The sequence below is a fragment of the Macrotis lagotis genome, chromosome 5 (genome assembly GCF_037893015.1).
Source record: "Macrotis lagotis isolate mMagLag1 chromosome 5, bilby.v1.9.chrom.fasta, whole genome shotgun sequence".
In the NCBI taxonomy this organism is placed as follows: domain Eukaryota; kingdom Metazoa; phylum Chordata; class Mammalia; order Peramelemorphia; family Peramelidae; genus Macrotis; species Macrotis lagotis.
Genome location: NC_133662.1, coordinates 81,794,581 through 81,814,701, shown reverse-complemented (window position 1 = coordinate 81,814,701; position 20,121 = coordinate 81,794,581). Strand labels below are relative to the sequence as shown.

Sequence of the window (20,121 nt, the reverse complement as noted above, 5' to 3'; positions counted from 1 at the left end):
ACTATTTTAGCTTTTGAAAAGGAATTTTTAAATCCTCTCCCAACCAGAGTGCCTTTAATATGTCTATTAAAGTCTAAAATTCTATGACTCTAAATTTATTTATGCTTTTTTTTAAAAAAATGATCTCTTGTTGCAATATCCTATAAGTCCACATGATGGGGATATTACCTAAGAAAAATATTGTTATCTTTCACTAATGTCTTGAAAGGAATCTTTCATCATTTAGAGCAGTGGTTACGTTTTTGTTTTCTTTGTTGAAAATGAGGAATAGGCATCATTTTGAAAATGTTTGGGCTTATAATTAGAAGACAGTAATTAGTCTTATCATCATGCTCTTGTTCATAAATTATGACACTATTTGCTCATTTTTATGTTGTAAAGGATTCTGTTCTCGATCTTGCCTTTCTCAAACAAGTCTAAATTCTCCTAGTTCGTTTTATTCATTCTCTCAGTGAAAAAATATCCATTATACAAATATACCAGAATTTGTTAACTTATCCCAGTTGATAGATGAGTACTTTTCGTGCTTTGAGTTTTTTGCTTCCACAAAAAAGTGCTTTTTGCCTTTTTGGGGCTTTACTTTGTCTTTGACCTTCAACCCCTTTGATCTTCTCAATAGTTCAGAGGAAATAAGTAGCTTAGTGACTTTTCTGTTGTGAGCTGACATTGCCAACTTCCTATATTTGAAATGAAATAGCTGGGTTTTAAAAATTTGCTTTTTTTTTAATTTTAAATTTTTTAAATTTTAAATTTTATTTTTTGGGGGGGATAGTAACATTTTATTTGTTTTCTAGTTATATACAATAGTAATATGTACCTATCATTTTTTGTAAGGTTGTGAATTTTACAATTTCTGCCCCCCCTTCCTGCCACCACAGAAGGCTAACTGATAGTCTCTACATTGTTTCCATGCTATACATTGAAATAAATTAAATATGTTTAAGAGTAAACATAGCCCCCCCCGATGAGAAAACTCAAGGAGAGAGAGAGAGAGAGAGAGAGAGAGAGAGAGAGAGAGAGAGAGAATGTACTTCAGTCTGTGTTCAGATTTCAATGGCTCTGTCTCTGGGGTGAGTTTGCTTTTCTTTTATTAAGGGTAGTTTGGTTAGATTTTGTTAATATACAGTATTTTTATGTTTATATATCTTGAAAATCAGAGATTTGATATAAAGGTCTTCCCCCACTTTTTCTCAACAATTTAAATATTATGTACTTGAAACGATTTTGTTGTCTACACGACTTTTTCCATTATATGTAATAAAAGCATTTTATCCTAACTTTTCTTTATGCTTGCTTAAGAATTTTTTCCTTAGTTGTTGTTTTTCTTCTACTCTTATTCCATAATTTAAAAATTTAATTTTGGGTCATGTTTCTATTTAAAACTTGTACTTAGTGTAAAATGTTGGTGCAAGCCTAAATTCTGCAAAATAATGTGAAATTTTCTTTGTAATTCTTGCAGATTTGGATTTTTTTAACTTAGGAAATTATGTTAAATAGTTGTAGGGTCTTTGTCCATGTGATCTGTTTCTCTGACTAGATATTATCCACTATTTTGCAAATTTGGAGTTAAAAGACCTGGTTTCAGATTCTGACTTTGCTACTTCCTGTCAATATGACCTTAAGCTATTTGTTTAACTTCTTTAGGACTCACTCATAAAATGAAGAGATTGGAAGGGATGACTTTTAAAGTCTAAATCCATGGTTGTGTTGATCTTAAAATAAGGAAATTGGGGCTTTGTGAGTTCCAGTAACCCGAGGTTTCTTCCAGACTGTTTGAGGTAGAATTTGAACTCTGGACTCCTGATTACAAGATCTAATTCTTCTACTGTGCCACACTTTTCCCCCTCAAGATAACATAAAGTTCTATTATAATTTGGGTCCTACATTTATTTTAGTGATATTTAGGATAGATACAAAAATATTGTGTCTCTTTTAAAAAATGAGATATTTCATTTTCAGATGGATAATTTATCCAAGGTTAAGTTTTGCATTTGGAGGGAACCAGTAATATAAACATGAATTTGGATTTCTTGAAGCTGAATTGCTCTGGACCAAGCATAGGTTGACACTTTTATAAAAAAGATGAAAGGCATTGAGAAACATGGGAAAAGAAAACAACATTGGAACCTTGGTGATGGAGCTTTTTTTTATTTTTTATTTTAAATTTATTTTTATTCTCATTTTGTACAATTTTTTTTACATTAATAAAATATTTTTGTTTACAAGTAAACAAAATACCCCTCCCCCCCATGAATATAGATAGACTTGCTTGGGCGAAAAAAGTAAAGGGGAGAGAAAAAAATTAAAATTAAAAAAATAATAGTAATAATTGTAGGTATGGCCAGGTGGCGCAATGGACGAAGCACCAGCCCTGGAGCCATGAGCACCCGAGCCCACATCAAGCCCTGTAGACCCAACAATCACCCAGCCGTGTGACATGCAAACCACCCAATCCCCACTGCCCTGCAAAAACCAAAAAGAAAGAAAAAAAAGACCCCAAATAAAATAAAATAGTAATAATAGTAGGGGTGGCTGGGTGGCAGACAGATCATTGGCCCTTGAGCCAGGAGCATCTGGGTCCAAATCCGGCCCCAGACACCCAAAGATCACCCTGCTATGTGGCCCCAGGAAGGCCACCTAGCCCCACTTGCCCTGCACCCTCCCCCAAATAATAATAACAAAAAATGTGCTTGAGTCTTTGTTCCAACACCAACAACTCTGTCACAGGTGGATCACATTCTTTATGATAAGCCCATCACAAAAGTTACTTCCCATATTTTTCCAACTTTGCCATTGCTGATCGCAACTCCCTCCTTTCGTTTTTCTTCACTACCACGTACTATATTTTCTCTCTCTTTTCACTCTGACTCTGGTGTAGGGTCGCTGAGTGGCGCAGCAGACAGATCCCTGGTTCTGAAGCCAAGAAGCCCTGAGCCCCCATACCACCCCTTAGGCCCGCAGCTTCCACCTGGCCCTATGATCCTGGACAGGCCTTCCAATCCCAGCCCCTTGCAAGAAGTAAAAAAGAAAATGTGTTATATCTGACCACTCTCCCCCCATGGTCCATCCCCTCCTCCATCATTCACATCCCACCCCTTCCCCCTGCTCCCCCCTCCTTCTTACTCCAGATGTCTATACCCCATTGAGTATATTTGCTGTTTCCTCTCCTAGCCATCTCTGATGAGAGCAAAGGTTCCCTCATTCCCCCTTGCCTCCCGCCTTTCATATCATTGCAATAGCTCATTGTAATAAAAAAAATCTTATTATGTGAAATATCTTGGACTATTCCCCCTCTCCTTTTTCTTTCTCCCATTCCATTTCCCTTTTTTTCTTATTGACTCCATTTTTACACCATATTTTATCTTCAAATTCAGCTTTCTCCTGTGCTTCAACTATAAAAGCTCCCTCTACCTGCTCTATTAACTGAGATGGTTTATATGAGTATTATAACATTTGAAATTCCCCTGGTTCATTGAAAGTCCATCTTTGTCCCTGGAAGAGGACATTCAGTTTTGCTGGGTAGTTGATTCTTGGTTGCATTCTAAGCTCTTTTGCCTTCTGGTATATTATATTCCAAGCCCTACGAGCTTCCAATGTAGTTGCTGCTAAGTCCTGTGTGATCCTGACTGCAGCTCCACGATATTTGAACTGTGTCCTTCTGGCTGCTTGTAATATTTTCTCTTTGACTTGGGAGTTCTGGAACTTGGCTATAATATTCCTAGGGGTTGGTTTTGGGGGATCTCTTTCTCGGGGGGGGGGGATCGGTGGATTTTCTCCATTTCTATTTTGCCCTCTGCTTCTAGAATATCAGGGCAATTTTCCTGTAGTAATTCCTTGAAAATGATGTCAAGGCTCTTTTCCTGATCATGACTTTCAGGTGTTCCGATAATTTTCAAATTATCTTTCCTAAGTCTGTTTTCCATATCAGTTGTTTTTTCAATGAGATATTTCACATTTTCTTCTAATTTTTCATGTTTTTGGTTTTGAAGTATTGAGTCCTGGTTTCTCATAAATTCATCAATCTCCCTGAGGTCTACTCTTTGTCTGAAGGATTTGTTCTCCTCAGAGAGTTTTCTTATCTCTTTTTCCATCTGGCCAATTTTGTTTTTTAAAGCATTCTTCTCCTCCATAACTTTTTGAACTGTTTTATCCATTTGACCTAGGCTGTTTTTTAGCATGCTATTTTCTTCAGTATTTTTTTGGATTTCCTTGACTAAGCTGCTGACTTCATTTTCATGTTTTTCCTGCATCTCTCTCCTTTCTGTTCCCAGTTTTTCTTCCAACTCCCTCATTTGATTTTCAGAGTCTTTTTTGAGCTCTGTCATAGCCTGAGCCCAATTTCTGTTTTTCTTGGAGTCTTTAGATGTAGGAGCTTGTGCTTCCTCATCTTCAGACTGAGTATTTTGATCCTTCATGGGCTCATTTGTAAAATATTTTTCAATAGTCTTCCTTTTGTTTCTCTGCTTGCCCATTTTCCCAGCCTGGGCCTGGTTTTGGGGTGCTTCCTAAGCTTTTGGGCCACTCCCACAAGGGTCTCAGTTTGTGAGGCTCTGTCCTCCCTCCTGGTCTGTGAATGACCATAAGCACCTCCCTCTGCCAAGGGGCTGAGGTGGGGGAGCCCTGCTGTTCTGTGGGGGGGCCTAGACTTCGATCAGGATCTGAATGTGGTCAGAGCCCCAGAGTCCTGTTCCAGAGGCAGAAGACAGAGCTCTGCAGTCTCTCTCTCTCTTCACTCCCCCCCTCAGCTCAATGGGCTCATGTCCTGGGGGCTCCTGCTTATGGGCTCCACCTGCTTCTGTTTCCGGATCTGGGCTGCCAAAAGACTAAGCTGCTGGCTGTGTGCCCTGAGGGCTGGGTTCCATGTGCTTGCTCTGGCAGAGGTCCCCCCCCCCATTGTTTCCCCACTTTGTGCCAGGTGCTCCCCGGGGTGCAGCTCAGGAGACTTCCCAGCGCCCTGGGGCTGCCTCCAGGAGGCTGAAGTTCTTTCACTCTGGCAGGCCTCCCCTCTGGTGGGCCACCCCTTCGACCCTGGGGAGCAGAGCCTTTCTATTCTTTTCCAGGTTACCTTGAGTAGGGGAACTGCCTCACTGGGTCCCTTTGTGGGTTCTGTCTCTCCAAAGTTTAGTTGGATTCCTTAGCTTATGAGTTTTATCAGAGAGCGCCTAAGACTGGATCCTTTATTGTCGCCATCTTGGTGTTGCCCCTCCCCCCCCCCAATAGAACTTTTAAAGAGAAACTTGATCTATTTATTTAGGTTTTTGGAAGGCAATGGGGTTAAGTGACTTACCCAAGATCACATAGCTAAGAAAGTATTAAGTGTCTGAGGCTGGATTTGAACTCAGGTCCTCTTGACTCCAGGGCCAGTGCTATATCCGTTACACCACCTAACTGCCACCAAGAGAGGCTTTATTTATGAAAGTGGTTTATCATGCTCTTTATTATGTTCTTAACATTAAAAAAACAGAACAAGATATATTTGTAACTATTTTTGCTTAAAATGACTTTTGATGTAAAATATAGCTATAAAATCTAGTTAATTTATTCTTTTATGCCCTTTTATTGAAGTCATTTGTATATATTTCTTCTGGGTACTGCTTTGTTTACTTGCATTGTTTTGTTGACTTGCACATTCTTTATTTTTTTTATAATTTTTATAGTATAATTTTATTGGGTTGATTCAGAGTAGTTTATTCAGCTATTCATTTGCTGTTGGGCATTTAGATTGTTTTTGGTTCCTTAAACTTATAAATAAAACTTGTTCAGGTATATATATTTGAACAAATTTTTTTTCCTTCATAATTAGACCATTAAGGTTTAATTTCATTGCTGACATTATTGAATCAATCAACGAGTATGGTTATTTTTGTGACTGTCTAAACGAGATCTTTCTTTTTTTCTTAGTTTTTTTTTGCAAGGCAGTGGATTTAAGTTACTTGCCCAAGGTCACCCAGCTAGGTAATTATTAAGTGTAGCAGGTCAGATTTGAACTCAGGTCCTCCTGACTCCTGGGCTGGTGCTCTCTATCCACTGCCCCACCTAGCTACTTCAAGAGATCTTAGTTTGTTAATACTTAAATTGATAAAACATCCTTTACTCACCACATTAGGAGGACTCTATGACCTTTGTCCCTGGCCCTGGAATCCCTAAAGCTAATTAGAAATGTTACCTTTACTGGATAGAAAGAATTTGGAGAATTTCTCCTAGGGCGAGATTTTTAGATCTAACTGTAGCCTTTCAGGCATAGTTACCCCAGATTAAGTTACCAAATTACCCCTGATTAAGAGAGAGAGAGACAGACAGACAGAGACAGAGACACACACAACACATACACACTAGAGTGTTAGTTTTTTTTGTGTGTTTTTGTGTGCTAGCTATAGCTATGCCTTTTTAATCTATATCTGATAAACTGCTCTTTAACATTAATATCTCTGACTAATCAGATAAAGTTATAAAGGACAGAGCTTTTTCTTTTTGCTGTGATAACTCCCTTGATTTTTCTGTCATGAACTCTGTAAAGTATACTTATTTTAGGCATAAGAGTTGAGAGGTCTAGTTTGTATAAAAAATGATTGATAATTAAGAAGTGATAACCTAAACATACAGAGAGGACTTCTGTCAACATTTGATGGGGCAGCATATAGATAGTATTTATGATTATATTCCCAATGTATTAATTTGCCAAAGCATTGTTAAGGAGGTCAACATTGCAAAGAGCAAATTATTGCTCTTATGAACTTGTTTTTATTTCCCTGATTACATTTAAAACTAGTTTTGTTTCATATATTATTTTTATGTATGTATATAGAAATATATAAATTATATATAATATATTTAACTAATGTCAGCTTGCCTATAGATTACTGTAATTTAACTGCAGCATAAACATGGACTTTTCTTTCAGTATCTAGATTCAAAGAACATTAGTATTTGTATCATATCAGATATGTATAGCAGTGTTCCAGGAGTATTTTGAATATAGCCAGGTCTTGATTAGGGCCAATGAGATCCTCAGAAGCGATCACATTGTTTGAATTCAGATTTTGTTATTTGAATTCAAACTATTTATTTTAATTGTACTGAAACCAGTCACAATATTTTATGTAATCATAACTTGAGTAGTACAAGTTCAGATAAAATTCATCATTTAAAAAGGATTTATTCCTTGCACTGAGGAGGACCTAGCTGTATTTATGAAAAACACAAAACAAATATAATAATACATATATTCTTTACACTTCACATGTAAGAGTTAAAGGATATGGAAGTATTCTAAAGAAAAGAATAGAACAGTCCATATCAAATTTAGGAAAGTGGCCAAAATTGCCTGTCAGTCTTTTATTGTCTTATGAATCTGTGGCGTAAATTTTAATCCTATTTTTTTCCCTCTTTTGTTTAAAGGGCGCCATTTTCTTGGAAGGTGTGACAGTTAAAGGTGTAACCCAAGTAACAACTCAACCAAAATTAGGAGAGATACAGCAAAAGTGTCATCATTTCTGTGGCTGGGAAGGGTAATGGATATTTTAAAATATTTTTCCCCTCCTACTTTTGCAACACTTAGTAGTGGAAGCTTTTGGGATAATTTTTTCATAATTGATGTTTGCACTTTTATTTTGAGCACTTAAAAAAAAGAAGTTCAATGAGAATGCCGCTTAGATACTGTTTTGCCTTTTAGGCAAAAATGAATATGAACTGACAATTGAAGGAAAACTTCATCATCCAGAGGGCAAAAAATCAAAGAAATTAATATTGAAGTTAGTGTCTAATACTTTATTTCCTGTTACAACTCTACTGTTTTGAACAATTGGAAGAACCAGATTTGTCAATTTCTTACATGGGGAGAAGAATATTAATAAACATACATCCATCTATATAGTCGAAACTTGGGATAGTTATCTTCACGTGTGTCTCATCTGCTTCACCTTTAAAATTACCCTAGTAAAAGAGAATCCGGGATCTATTTCTGTATATCATTACTGTCAGTGACAGATAATTATAGTAGTAATTAATATTGGTGAATAGATTTGCTTTTTTGTTAAAACTTAAGTATTATGGTTCCTGAGTTTATCTTAAGAACTTTTATTGCTTTGTAGAAATCAAATAGATTAACTAGAAATAATTATTACCAAAAGATGAAAATGACAGAGCAAGAAATAGTATTATATTCCTACCATATACAGTCTTCCCTAGTATACCTTTATCTTGACTTTCAATACTTCTATTTCATTACTTCTGTACATCTTTTGAATAGAGACTTTTAAAAAAAAACTGTTGATTTTGCCAAATTGGCCATATGTGATATAAACATATGGGATCTGGAGTAAAATACATTATTATTTATAATGTAAGCCAGGATTTGAATGTTTTCTAAGACAACCTATTTTAATATTTAGTCTTCAAATATTAGTTGTTTATAATTGCTACTTTGGTTTTGGTAATACCAGTTTAGTACTCTTGATTATTTGTAATTTATTACCTCTTGACAAAGTTAATACATTGAGAAGAAAGGGACACATGAAAGGTTGGTTTAAGAAATTCATTGTTGGGGTGGCTAGGTAGCGTAGTGGATAAAGCACCAGCCTTGGAGTCAGGAGTACCTGGGTTCAAATCCGGTCTCAGACACTTAATAATTACCTAGCTGTGTGGCCTTGGGCAAGCCACTTAACCCCATTTGCCTTGCAAAAAATAAAATAAAAAAAAGATTGTCCAGATACCTTCCCTAAAGTAGTTTTTTTTTTCTTTTAGGTCTGGATTCCCTGGAGCACAGCCTGTTTCCATGGACAAGCAAAATATTAAATTGCTAGAGCAGAATCCGTATAAAGTAAGCTGGAAAGCAGATGGTACTCGGTAAGTTTGACTTGTACAGTAATTTTTACACAAATCACCCTAATGCTCAGAGAAAATTACATTATTGTTAGGGAAAGTTTGCACCCTTCCAGTGTGAATTTCTACCTTTATATACCAGAAACATGTTTCAGGTCTCTTAAAAATATTCAATTTCTGTTAAGATGATTTATTCTGGCATTATGCAATCATTCCTTCAAATTTTTTTGTTTCTAATATTCACCAGTTTGATATAATCCTACATCTTATGTTTATTTTGTAAATTTCCTGTACTCTCTGCTCATTTTATGTGTTGAAGTCTTTTTTGTTTAATTTTAAACAATTTTTCAATGTAAATGATTTCATGTTAAGGTTAACTTAATTTAAAAAATTTTTTTAATTATGTGTTTTTTTTTATTTTTGAGTTTTACAATTTTCCCCCCAGTCTTGCTTCCCTCCCCCAACAGAAGGCAAATTTGCCAGTCTTTACATTGTTTCCATGGTATACATTGATCCAAATTGTATGTGATGAGAGAGAAATCATATCCTTAAGGAAGAAAAATAAAGTATAAGATAGCAAGATTAAATAATAAGATATCAGTGTTTTTTTCCCTAAGTTAAAGGTAATAATCCTTGGTCTTTGTTTAAACTCCACATTTCTTTCTGTGGATACAGATGGTATTCTCCATTGCAGATAGCCCCATTGTCCTGGATTGTTGCACTGATGGAATGAGCAAGTTCATTAAGGTTGATCATTACCCCTATGTTGCTGTTAGGGTGTACGATGTTTTCTGGTTCTGCTCATCTTGCTCTGCATCAGTTTCTGCAAATCCTTCCAGGCTTCCCTGAATTCCCATCCCTCTTGGTTTCTAATAGAACAATAGTGTTCCATGACATACATGTACCACAGTTTGTTAAGCCATTTCCCAATTGAAAGACATTTACTTGATTTCCAATTCTTTACCACCGCAAACAGGGTTGCTATGAATATTTTTGTACCAGTGATGTTTTTACCCTTTTTCATGATCTCTTCAGGTTATAGACCCAGTTAGTGGTATTGCTGGATCAAAGGGTATGCATATTTTTGTTGCCCTTTGGGCATAATTCCAAATTTCTCTCCAGAAAGATTGGATGAATTCATAGCTCCATCAACAATGTATTAGTGTCCCAGATTTCCCACATCCCTTCTAACATTGATCATTGTCCTTTCTGGTCATATTGGCCATTCTGAGAGGTGTGAGGTGTTAAGGTTAATTTAATTTTAATTGATAATTATTGAGTATGATTAAAGGTTAAGTCATGTGTTGTCAGTTTTATTATTAAGAAGTAATCACCTTGGGGGCAGTTTGTGGCACAGTGGATAGAGCACCAGCCCTGGAGACAAGAGGACCTGAGTTCAAATTTGACCTTAGACATTTAATAATTGCCCAGCTGTGTGACCTTGGACAAGTCTTAATCCCATTGCCTTAATTTAAAAAAAAAGTAATCACCTTTTTTGATTGGTAGTCTTTTTTTCCTTCCATTTTATATTTGCATACTATATTTGTAATCATTTGCAAAATTGTTTCTGCTCGTATAGTTACGAAGATGGTTATTTTATCCTTACTGCTAAAGATTGGTTTCAGGGGAACTTAATGGTTCTTTAACTATTTACTCATTTTGTGTTTTTCTATGTTATTAATTTTTTAGACAATTTTTCTTTATGATATAGAATTATTCTCTTAGAGGATGAGACGATTTTCATTTTTAGGTATTGCATAATTTTTCTTACTTCAAATAAGAAAAAAGTTACTTTTTAAAATGTGGGGGGTATATTTTTTATTTCCTTCAGTGCTCATTTTAAATTATCATGCCAATTGTTGCCGTTTGATTCCTTATTTTGTTGCTATTTTATTTCTTTAAAATATTTTGAATGTTTTAGTAGGTGTGAATAAACACATCACTTATTATGTCATATAGTTCAGTTAATTTTGTGGTGGCTTTAAATGGTAGGTATGGAAAAATAGAATGGGAAGACATTTTATTTAAATCTATCTTTTTGTCTCCTTTTAAGTGAACACTATTATTTTTGATTAAGATCGATGAAGTTTTTATTCCAGGTTTTGTGAAGAGACTTTTTCTTCCTTAATTCATTGACCTCCTTTGGGAAATGTTAAGTCTAACTCTTTTTCTTGCCACTCTTTTAGAATGGGTTTGTAAAATGAAAAAAAGGAAGGAAATCACTTGCTTTTGCCCCCAGGTCCTTGACAGAAAGCTACTCTGTTGAGCATTCAAACCTAACTACAGAGAGAACAACTATGAAGGGTTGGCCATGTTTTTCAAAATCCAGGCTATGATTGCCAAAAAGAGTTTTATGGAGAACTCTCACAGAGTAAGCACTCACATGGGTTGAGAAGAAGTGATACTAGGACACCCTGAGGTCTTTGAGTAACTTCAGAATTGATTGTGCAGCATGGGAGAAACTGGCACAGGACTGTCCAGCATGATATGCCCTCATTAATGAGGGTGCTGTGCCTTATGAGCACGAATCAGAATGGAAGCAGCTCAAAGGAAATGCGGCATAATAAGTTTAGAGTAAGCACCCCAGGTATACACATGGACTATTTGTGCTTTAATGTGGTAGAGCATTCTGGGCTCATGTTGGTCTGATCAGTCATAATCAGACACTGTCATTTGTCTCTATAGTGAAGTCATTTTGGTCTTCTTTGATAACAAAGGACAAAAACCAACCAACCAGCTGAAGTTAGGGATAAGATTGAAATGTGTGGTTTCATTGCTGTGAGTTAATTTAACCCCCTCTGGAACTAGGTTGAAAGAGATAAGGGGTTATAGAGGAAGCAAAGTTAATTAGTAGTGTGCTGTGAGATAAAACTAATACATTTAAGAGACGCAAGATGTTTATAATGATGGAAATATTTAGTGTTATTGTACTTTGGTCTGGTCAAATCATAGCTATAATGTATCATATTCAAATTTTAAGAAGTTCATTGCTTTGTTAGAGAACATTTAAGTGAGAGTAAATAGGATAATGGAGGGATTGGGGGTCATTCCAAAGAATTGTGTGAGTGAAATAGGTATGTTTAATTTAGGGATGAGAAAATTTAGGGGAGATGAGATAACCGCCTTCAAATAATTGAAGTACTGTCATGTCCAAAATGAATTAAACTTGTTCTTCTTGGCCTCAGAAGGAAGAACAATAGAGGGCATTGGTAAAAGCAAGGAGTAGAAGTTGCAGAGAAGTAGATTTAAGGTTATTTGAAGGGGAAATTTCCTAACAATTAGATTTCTCTAAAAGTGAATGAGCTTACTTGGTAGAACTGCATTTCCTCTCAGTTGGGGGTCTTTAAGCAGAGTTTGATTATGATAGTTATGTGGAGTTATGTAGCAGTTGTGTAGAGGGAACTTTCTTGGTTAAATATTAGTAGGACTAGATTGACTCCCTCCACTTCTATTTTGTTTTTTTTTTAGGTTTTTGCAAGGCAAATGGGGTTAAGTGGCTTGCCCAAGGCCACACAGCTAGGTAATTTAGGTAATTATTAAGTGTCTGAGACTGGATTTGAACCTAGGTACTCCTGACTCCAATGCTGGTGCTTTGGATAAAGCCACCTAGCCGCCCCTCACTTCTATTTTCTAAGGATAATTTTCATGATATTTATTTAAGTAGTATTCAGATGACTGAATCCTGGCCACCAGAAGACAACTTTATTTTTAGTATTGAACTTGGATCTCAGTGTAAAACTTAGTTGATGTTACCTCCTTCAGTTTAGTCCTTAGACTCGAAATAAACCTGGAGGAAGCCTGTTCCTTTTGGGCTCTTTTCTTCTGTGACTTGTGCAGGCAATTCCTAGCAAGAGCTTGTTATCATGATAAAATTTTAAAGACCTTTTAATTAGTCTTTCATTCTTCTCTACACCCTTTCAGTTTGACCCCAAATTTATTTTCTTTTCCTTGTACTATCATGAGACCTGCTAATGGTTTAGAGCCTTGTTCATGCTGTGCCTAAGAAGGGCTCCATGCTCTGGATTTTATTTGCTATTATCTCCCAACAAAATTCATGGGAGAATGACTAGTTATCTTGCCCTTTTCAATGAACTTTTAAGTTGCTTTAGTCTCAAAATAGCCTGAAAATGTATTAGGGTAGGTATAGTGGTAAAAGAATAACCATTCAATAGAATAGCAGTTAATCGCAAGTCATATTTAGATATGACTCAGTTATTCCTGGAATTACTTCATAGAAAGTCTTTTTTAGGCATCAGGAAAATAGCCTACTAGTAGTGGATTGATCCATTTTATTATCCTTATTTCACAGCTGCTGTACTGACTTGGACTCTGTTAACACTTTTTTTTTTTTTTTTTTTTTTTTACTTCTAGGGGTCTCTGATACTAAATGTATCTGGAAAGGTAATGAATGGAATAGTGTTGTATAATCATGAGTCCTGAGGACATGGGGTTAAGTTTGATCAAGACCTGGAAATAACTGTGTGACTTGAGTGACACTTTAAGTCTGTGTCTCTAGTGGATTACAAAATTTTTTTAATAGGGAATTGTTTCTAAAAGACATGTTAATCAAATCTTTATTAAGTACCATAAAAGTAACATCAAACAATGTAGAAATTAAAAGGAAAGCAAAATAATGATCATGTTGGTTTAATCCCATAGGTAGGTTGTATTCTGGAATTCTCTGCCCTTCAAAACCAAATTTATTCCAAAGGTGGGTTGATATAAAAATCTTTGTAAATTTTTTGAAAATAAACCTTTTAGATTAAAACTTTACAAAAATTTTGCAGAATTTTTTTAGCTTTATTTTTCAGTTAAACGATTTTTTCTTTTTAGTTACTGAATACTTTTGATTTCAAAATTAGAATGATAGATTCATAGACCATTAGAGCTAGAAGTGACTTGAGAGATCACTCAAGACTGGTAAGACTATTTCCAAACTTTGCTCTTTATTAATTTTTCTCTTACAGGAATTTGTATCATATACCTAATTTTGCAATAATAGTATTAGTTTAGGTGTAGATGATCAGTCATTAAAAATTTATAAAGTGCCAGTTTGTGTCAAGTGCTGGGGATACAAGAAAGTCCTGCTGTAAAGGATTTCACAGTCTAATGGAACTGTTTTCTAACAGGGTAATTGGATGTAGTCAGCAGAGGTAAGGCCCTGGAATTCAGGGGGGCTCAGGGTGGACTTTCTGTACAAGGTAGTATTCTAGCTAGGATTTGAAGAAAGCAAGGAGGAAGGAGAGAATTTCAGGCATGGGAAAATATATTTACTACTTTCAAAAAAAATGTATTTACTGTCAGAAAAAAGCAACAAAATACAATGGGATGCCTACTATACATATGTCTTTCATAAAAAGAATACTAGTGACTTCAGTATAAATTTACTGTCTTTCATTTCCAGTTTTAATGTTCTGTAATTTACACAAAGTTTTGGGTTTGATTTTGACCAATTTCATATCATTGAGCAAAATTGAATCTATTTGACTTAAAGATAGCTGGTGAGTTTAGGGGATTTAGGGAATTTAAATAAAGGGTGATTAAAATTTTTTTGTGGGGGGGAAAAAGAAAGATAGCTGGTGAGTTTAAGAGATTTAGGGAATTCGAATAAAGGGTGATTAATTTTTCATGGGGAAAAAACCTGAAGTGCAGGTTCAAAATAAATACTCACTTGGATTGAAGGCTTCCACCAAATTGGAAGCTGCACTAACTCTGTTAGTCTAAGAATCATTATTAGTTTTGTACTGAATTACAAGAATTCCATTCTTCTTGTTTCTTATTGCATTGATTAGGGAGTCATTTTAGTAGTCCTGATCCATATCTGGTCACTGGACCCAGATGACTTTGGAGGAGAAAGTGAGGCTTGTGACTTAGCCCAGCAACCCCTCACTCAAATCCAATTCACGTGCTTGTCATGGCATCATCTTCCTGATGTTGAGGTCTTATTTGAAAATGAAGGGCAAAAAATTATTATTATTATTATTATTATTAGCATTAGCATTATTATTTTGAAGTAAGGCTGTCAGCAAAAATAGATGATGGTTTGGTTACGTAGTTAAAAGTGTAGGATACTGGATAGATATCTCATGTATGTATTCATGATGTTGACAGAAGAAGTCCCCAGTCATATTGAGTAAACCCTTTGGTGAGTTTAGGGTTGGACATGGATAGGAGGTGCACTGGATAGTTGATCTGTATCAATAGAAAAAACATACATCAGTAACACTGTGGATCTGTTTGAAACTTGAAAGGAAGTGAAGTTAATATAGTTTAGTTCAAGGGTTCTTGACCTGGTCCTAGAACTTTCACTAAAATGCTAATTGAAATTTAGCATTCTTTCACTTAATATTATAGGAATGGGGGCTGCTGGGTGGCCCAATGGATAGAGCACCAGCCCTGGAGTCAGGAGGACCTGAATTCAAATTTGGCCTCAGATGCTTAATAATCTGAGTGACCTTGGGCAAGTCACTTAACCCCACCACCTTGTGGGCCCCGCCCCCCCCCCCCCCCCCATATAATAAACATTATTTTGAAAAAGAGTCCATTGGGTTCACCACACTGCTGACAGGCCTGGTTCGTGGGCAGGCATAATTAAGAAACTGGTGACTTAAGATAATGTTTGGAAGTCAGTGCAGACAGTGTGGCATAATGAATAGAATTCTGGGTTTGGTGTCAGGTGCCTGAAACTTAGTAGCTATAAGACCCACTGCAGTTTATCATTTCTCATCTGTCCCTTTTGTGTGAGAATACTCCAGGGCACTATCCTGGGTCAATTGCTCTCCTTTTTGTTTTTGTTTTATAATGAGACTGTAGGGTTAAGTGACTTCCCCAAGATTACAAAACTACTAAGTATTGGTGTCTAAGGCTAAATTTGAATTCAGGTCCTCCTGACTCCAGAACTGGTACTTTATTCATGGTACCACCTAGCTATCCCTCCTCTCCTCTCCTTTTTCTAAGATTTTGGTGATCTTTTAGTGATGTAATCCATTTCATGGATTCAATATGATCTATGCAGATGACTCCCAAATCTACATGTCCAATTTTATTTCTTAAATCCAGTCCTTCCTTTGGATACCTCTGCCTGGATTTTCCAAAGTCATCTCACTTTGAATATGTCTGAATGAAACTTATGATTGCCATTTCTCTTCCAGACTTCCTTTTTTTTGGGGGTGGGGTTCGCTATTTTTTCTAAATCATCCTTAATTCTGCACTTTCCCTCAGTATATCCTCTCAGTTCTCAAGTATTGTTGCTTCTGCCTCTACAACATTTTTTTTTTTTGATGGAGGACTATTCCATTTCTTCACTTAGGCCTACTGTCATCCTAGTTTATGCCTTCATCATCTCTATTCTGGACAATTACAGTAGTTTGCTAATTGGTCTCCCTGTCTTCAGTCTCTCTCCTTTACAATCCATCTTTCATATAACTGTCAAATTGATATTCCTTGAGGAGGACTGAACATATTGATAAATTTTTTTCCTTAAGAGCTTCAGTGACTACTTATTGCTACCAGAATGAAAATCCATTACTTGTCATTTAAATCCTTTTAAAATGTGTCTCATCTTTTTATATTGATTTCATTCTGTGCTTTCTCATGTATTCTAATTTCTTTTCAGGTAGTTTACTTGATGTCTTTCCTACACAACATTCTGACCTTTGTAATAAATTCAAGATACAGAATGAGACATGTTCTTTTTTGTATGTTTATTTGTATTTGTTTTGGACTTGTGATTGCATTGGTACTATAGTATTTACATATTCAGATTAGCAACAGGTCATCAAATTTATAATCTGATGCTGCCTGAAGCATAAGGTTTTTCTTCAATTTAGGATTTGAATCTAGATTTTCTAACTCTTGCTTCCTCTCCTCTCTAGAAAAATCGATACTGTTATACACAGACCCAACAAATACAAATCCTTACACAACACTTGCGGAGTTAAAGCTCTGTTCTTCGTTTTGAGAATTAATGTGTTGATAGTCCCCTCAACCATTGAAAATCACTTTTAAATGAAAACTCTAGAAATTATAATATTAATAGGGAAAGTCTTTTTTAAATTTTTTAATAAATTTAATCTATACTTATTTGTTAAGTGCCCAATTACATAAGATGAAGCACATGTTTATGAACTATTTCCTTTTTTTAACTGCCTTCTAAGAACACAGGAATGACTGTGTTCAGTTTAGACACTGGACATCCTGCAATTACTTTCTTTTTACCAGTAGATGTGATAACCATCTTAGTTTAAGAAAGTATTTGGTACTTGAGCAATTTTCAGAATTGACTGAATGATCCCATAGGTTCCTATTTAAGATACTATATTCTACTTTTTTTCTTTGTGAGGAATTTCTGACAATATAAAGTAATAAAGTTAATTTTATACAAGGTATTAGAATTTATGTATCTTGAGTTGCCCTTCAAAATACTCAGTTTGGACATTGAGCCTCTTAATTTATGATTGTTTTCAGAATTAGCTCAAGAACATTTTTAAAAAAAGTTGTATTTGGGAATAGAGGAAAAAGAAACGATAGAAATGCTGCTCAATGTAAGGAATGTAAACTGATAACAGAAAAGATATAACTATTCAATTTGTAGTTTGCTTGTATTTTCTCTACCAAGGAGAATATTCTGTGTAATCTCTTCAGATCATTTCTTAATACTTTTTTTTCCTTCAACTTTCCCTTTAAAACCTTATAAACTTTTCACACTGAATTTAATCTTCTCTGATTTCAGTCTCTGGTCTAGTTGTTTAGATTTTTTTTAAGTTAATAAAAACATTCATAATAAAAGGATGGATAAAAATTAAGGATTTTCAAAAGAATATATTGTGGTCTCTGAAAGTAGTTCCCCCATTAGACTGAGGTCCTTGAGAGAGGGACCTTTTTTTAGTCTTTACCCAGTGCTTAGCATAGTGCCTGGCATAGTGTAATGGACTTTTAATAACTTCTAGTTTACTTATTGAGTAATAACAGAGATGTTTCATGTAAAGACAGCATTTTGGAATCACATTTAAATGTGTTCTTACATTCCAGATATTATTTATAGAGAGAAAAACCCTATTCCTTTTTAAAATAACTACCATGCAGATTATATGTTTGTTGATGTGAGGTGTGTGTCAACAGGGAACATAACAATGTAAATGTAGAGGGCAAACTATTAGAGACTTTTAGATTGAAATCAAATTGTGACTTTATGACTTTTAATAGAGGAAAAATACCTGTATTACAAGTTGTCTAGAGCTAGTTTAAAATTTTCATTATATTTCATTTGAACCTGCTAAACATTTTGAGACATATTTTTCTGATTATTCATCATCATTTATTGTTTCTCCCTCAAAGCTAATTTTGTAATTTCAAATGTATATAAAAAATCAATGTGTAAAATTTTATTTTTCAACAAAAATGTAAACATCTTTAATAAAGTAGCTAGATGTTAGTTTCATTTTATAGTATAATTACTATTAGAGTCTGAATCTGGGTACATTGGAGAAATCAGTATTATACTTTGGTTTGGATTTTGTTTCATATGTGTATCTACTGAATATGTGTCTTTTCAGTAATCTAGTAAATGAAAATATTTTTATAAAGCAAATAATTAAGATATGGGACATGGTAGCTGTCTTCAGATATTTGAAGGACATTGTCATGTGAAAGAGTGATTAGTCTTTTTTCTGGTGCATCCCAGAGTGTATATCCAAGGGTAGATAAGTTGTAAAAGGGTAAATTTAGACTTGGAATAAAGAAAAAAAAATTTTTTTTAACTAAACATTCCAAAGTGGAAATAGCTTGTAAAGGTAGTAGTAGGGTCTTCCACTTTGGAAGTCTTCAGGAAAAAAAGATGAGTGACTGCTTGTTGGGTATATTGTTTAGGATTATTTTTTTCAGAAAATGGTTGAAGTAGATAGCACAGTTCCATCCCACTGAGAACTCATATGAAAGTCCTATTGAGACCATGGAAACCAGGGAGCAAAACTGTTTACTTACTTATTAACTGAGAATAGTAAAACTTTGACTTCTTTGAATAATGTGATCCAGCCCTCATTTTCTTTTAAAGGGCTATTAATTGTTATTGTTAGGGAGGTTATCTGAAAAATGAAGGCTTTTAGATTTCTGAGAAGGGTTGTAGTTTAAGATTTTTATGACTGATTTCAAATATCTTCCCACAGAAAGCATAAGGAATGCAAAAGTCAAAGGATCTCAATAGGATCACACATGCTAGTATTTATCAGTCATCACCTGAACCCAGATCATACTCATTCTCTCATTCATTTATTTAGTACAGCACATTATCTCTTGAGATAAGCAACATGAGGTTGAAGAAAGGACACTAAAATGACAATCAGGATACAGTTTTGGTTTTTACTCTGTTTCCACATAGCTTTGTGACCTTAGTCAAGTCATTAGATTCTCTGGACCTCAGTTTCCTATCAGTAAATGAGAAGGTTGTGTTGGGAATCCATAAGGATTCTTCCAAGTATAAAATTATATTTTTTCATATAGTATGTAATATTTTTACACAATAAACATTAAGAGATGAGAACATAAGTTATCTTGGTCAATACACAAATGTCAATCAAGTCCAAAGTCTTTTGTTAGAATTTGAGGTAATAATTGCTTTCCAAGTTGCATTTTCATTCATTAAAACTAAATGGCAGTTTGAAGTTATTTTTTCCCCATTATATAGGACTTAAAGAAATCACCTAAACAGAGACTACTGACAGTTACTCATTGTATTCCTAGTGGTTCAAGATGCAGTTTGCTTTTTGATTGTATTTCATTGAGAATTATTTTGGAGATATCTGAAAACCTCTTTAATATTCTCAATAGGTGAGATCTTTCTAGTCTGATGTTTTATTACCTTTTCCATGCTATTCCAGTCTGAACATTCAACTCCAACTCATTAGAATAAACATCTGCTACAAAGGTTATTAATGAGCTACATATCAAGGGATCTAGGCAAGCCACTAATCACCTGGGCTAATTGCTCTGCTCAGTACCAAAACCATAGAACAGCAAATATAGAAGCTGCTTGAACACATTATAATAATTATATTATTCATAAAACAGTTGCATTTCTACAACATAACCTTTCACAATTCACTGAGTGAATTTGTTAAAGTACATATATCTTTTTTTGAAACTTTGAACATACATGACTCACCCTTTTATAATAAAGCCACAGGGCATAATTTTTTATAATGGGAAAATTTTCAATTTGCCTTTCAGATTTATACTACATATCTAGCATTATTTGCACAAAACCCTTCTAGAATGCCTGGAGCTTGACAACAGTTGTTAAAAAAA

The 20,121-nt window shown here is 34.9% G+C and overlaps 1 protein-coding gene across 1 annotated transcript in view; it reads left to right on the top strand.

The window, feature by feature from the left end:
* Positions 1–20,121, top strand: part of RNGTT (RNA guanylyltransferase and 5'-phosphatase) — a 403,735-nt gene that overhangs the window by 31,832 nt on the left and 351,782 nt on the right. The window contains exons 7-8 of the mRNA XM_074187132.1: positions 7,399–7,508; positions 8,743–8,844. Coding sequence (XP_074043233.1) covers positions 7,399–7,508; positions 8,743–8,844 — 212 coding nt within the window. The remainder of the gene's footprint in view (positions 1–7,398; positions 7,509–8,742; positions 8,845–20,121) is intronic.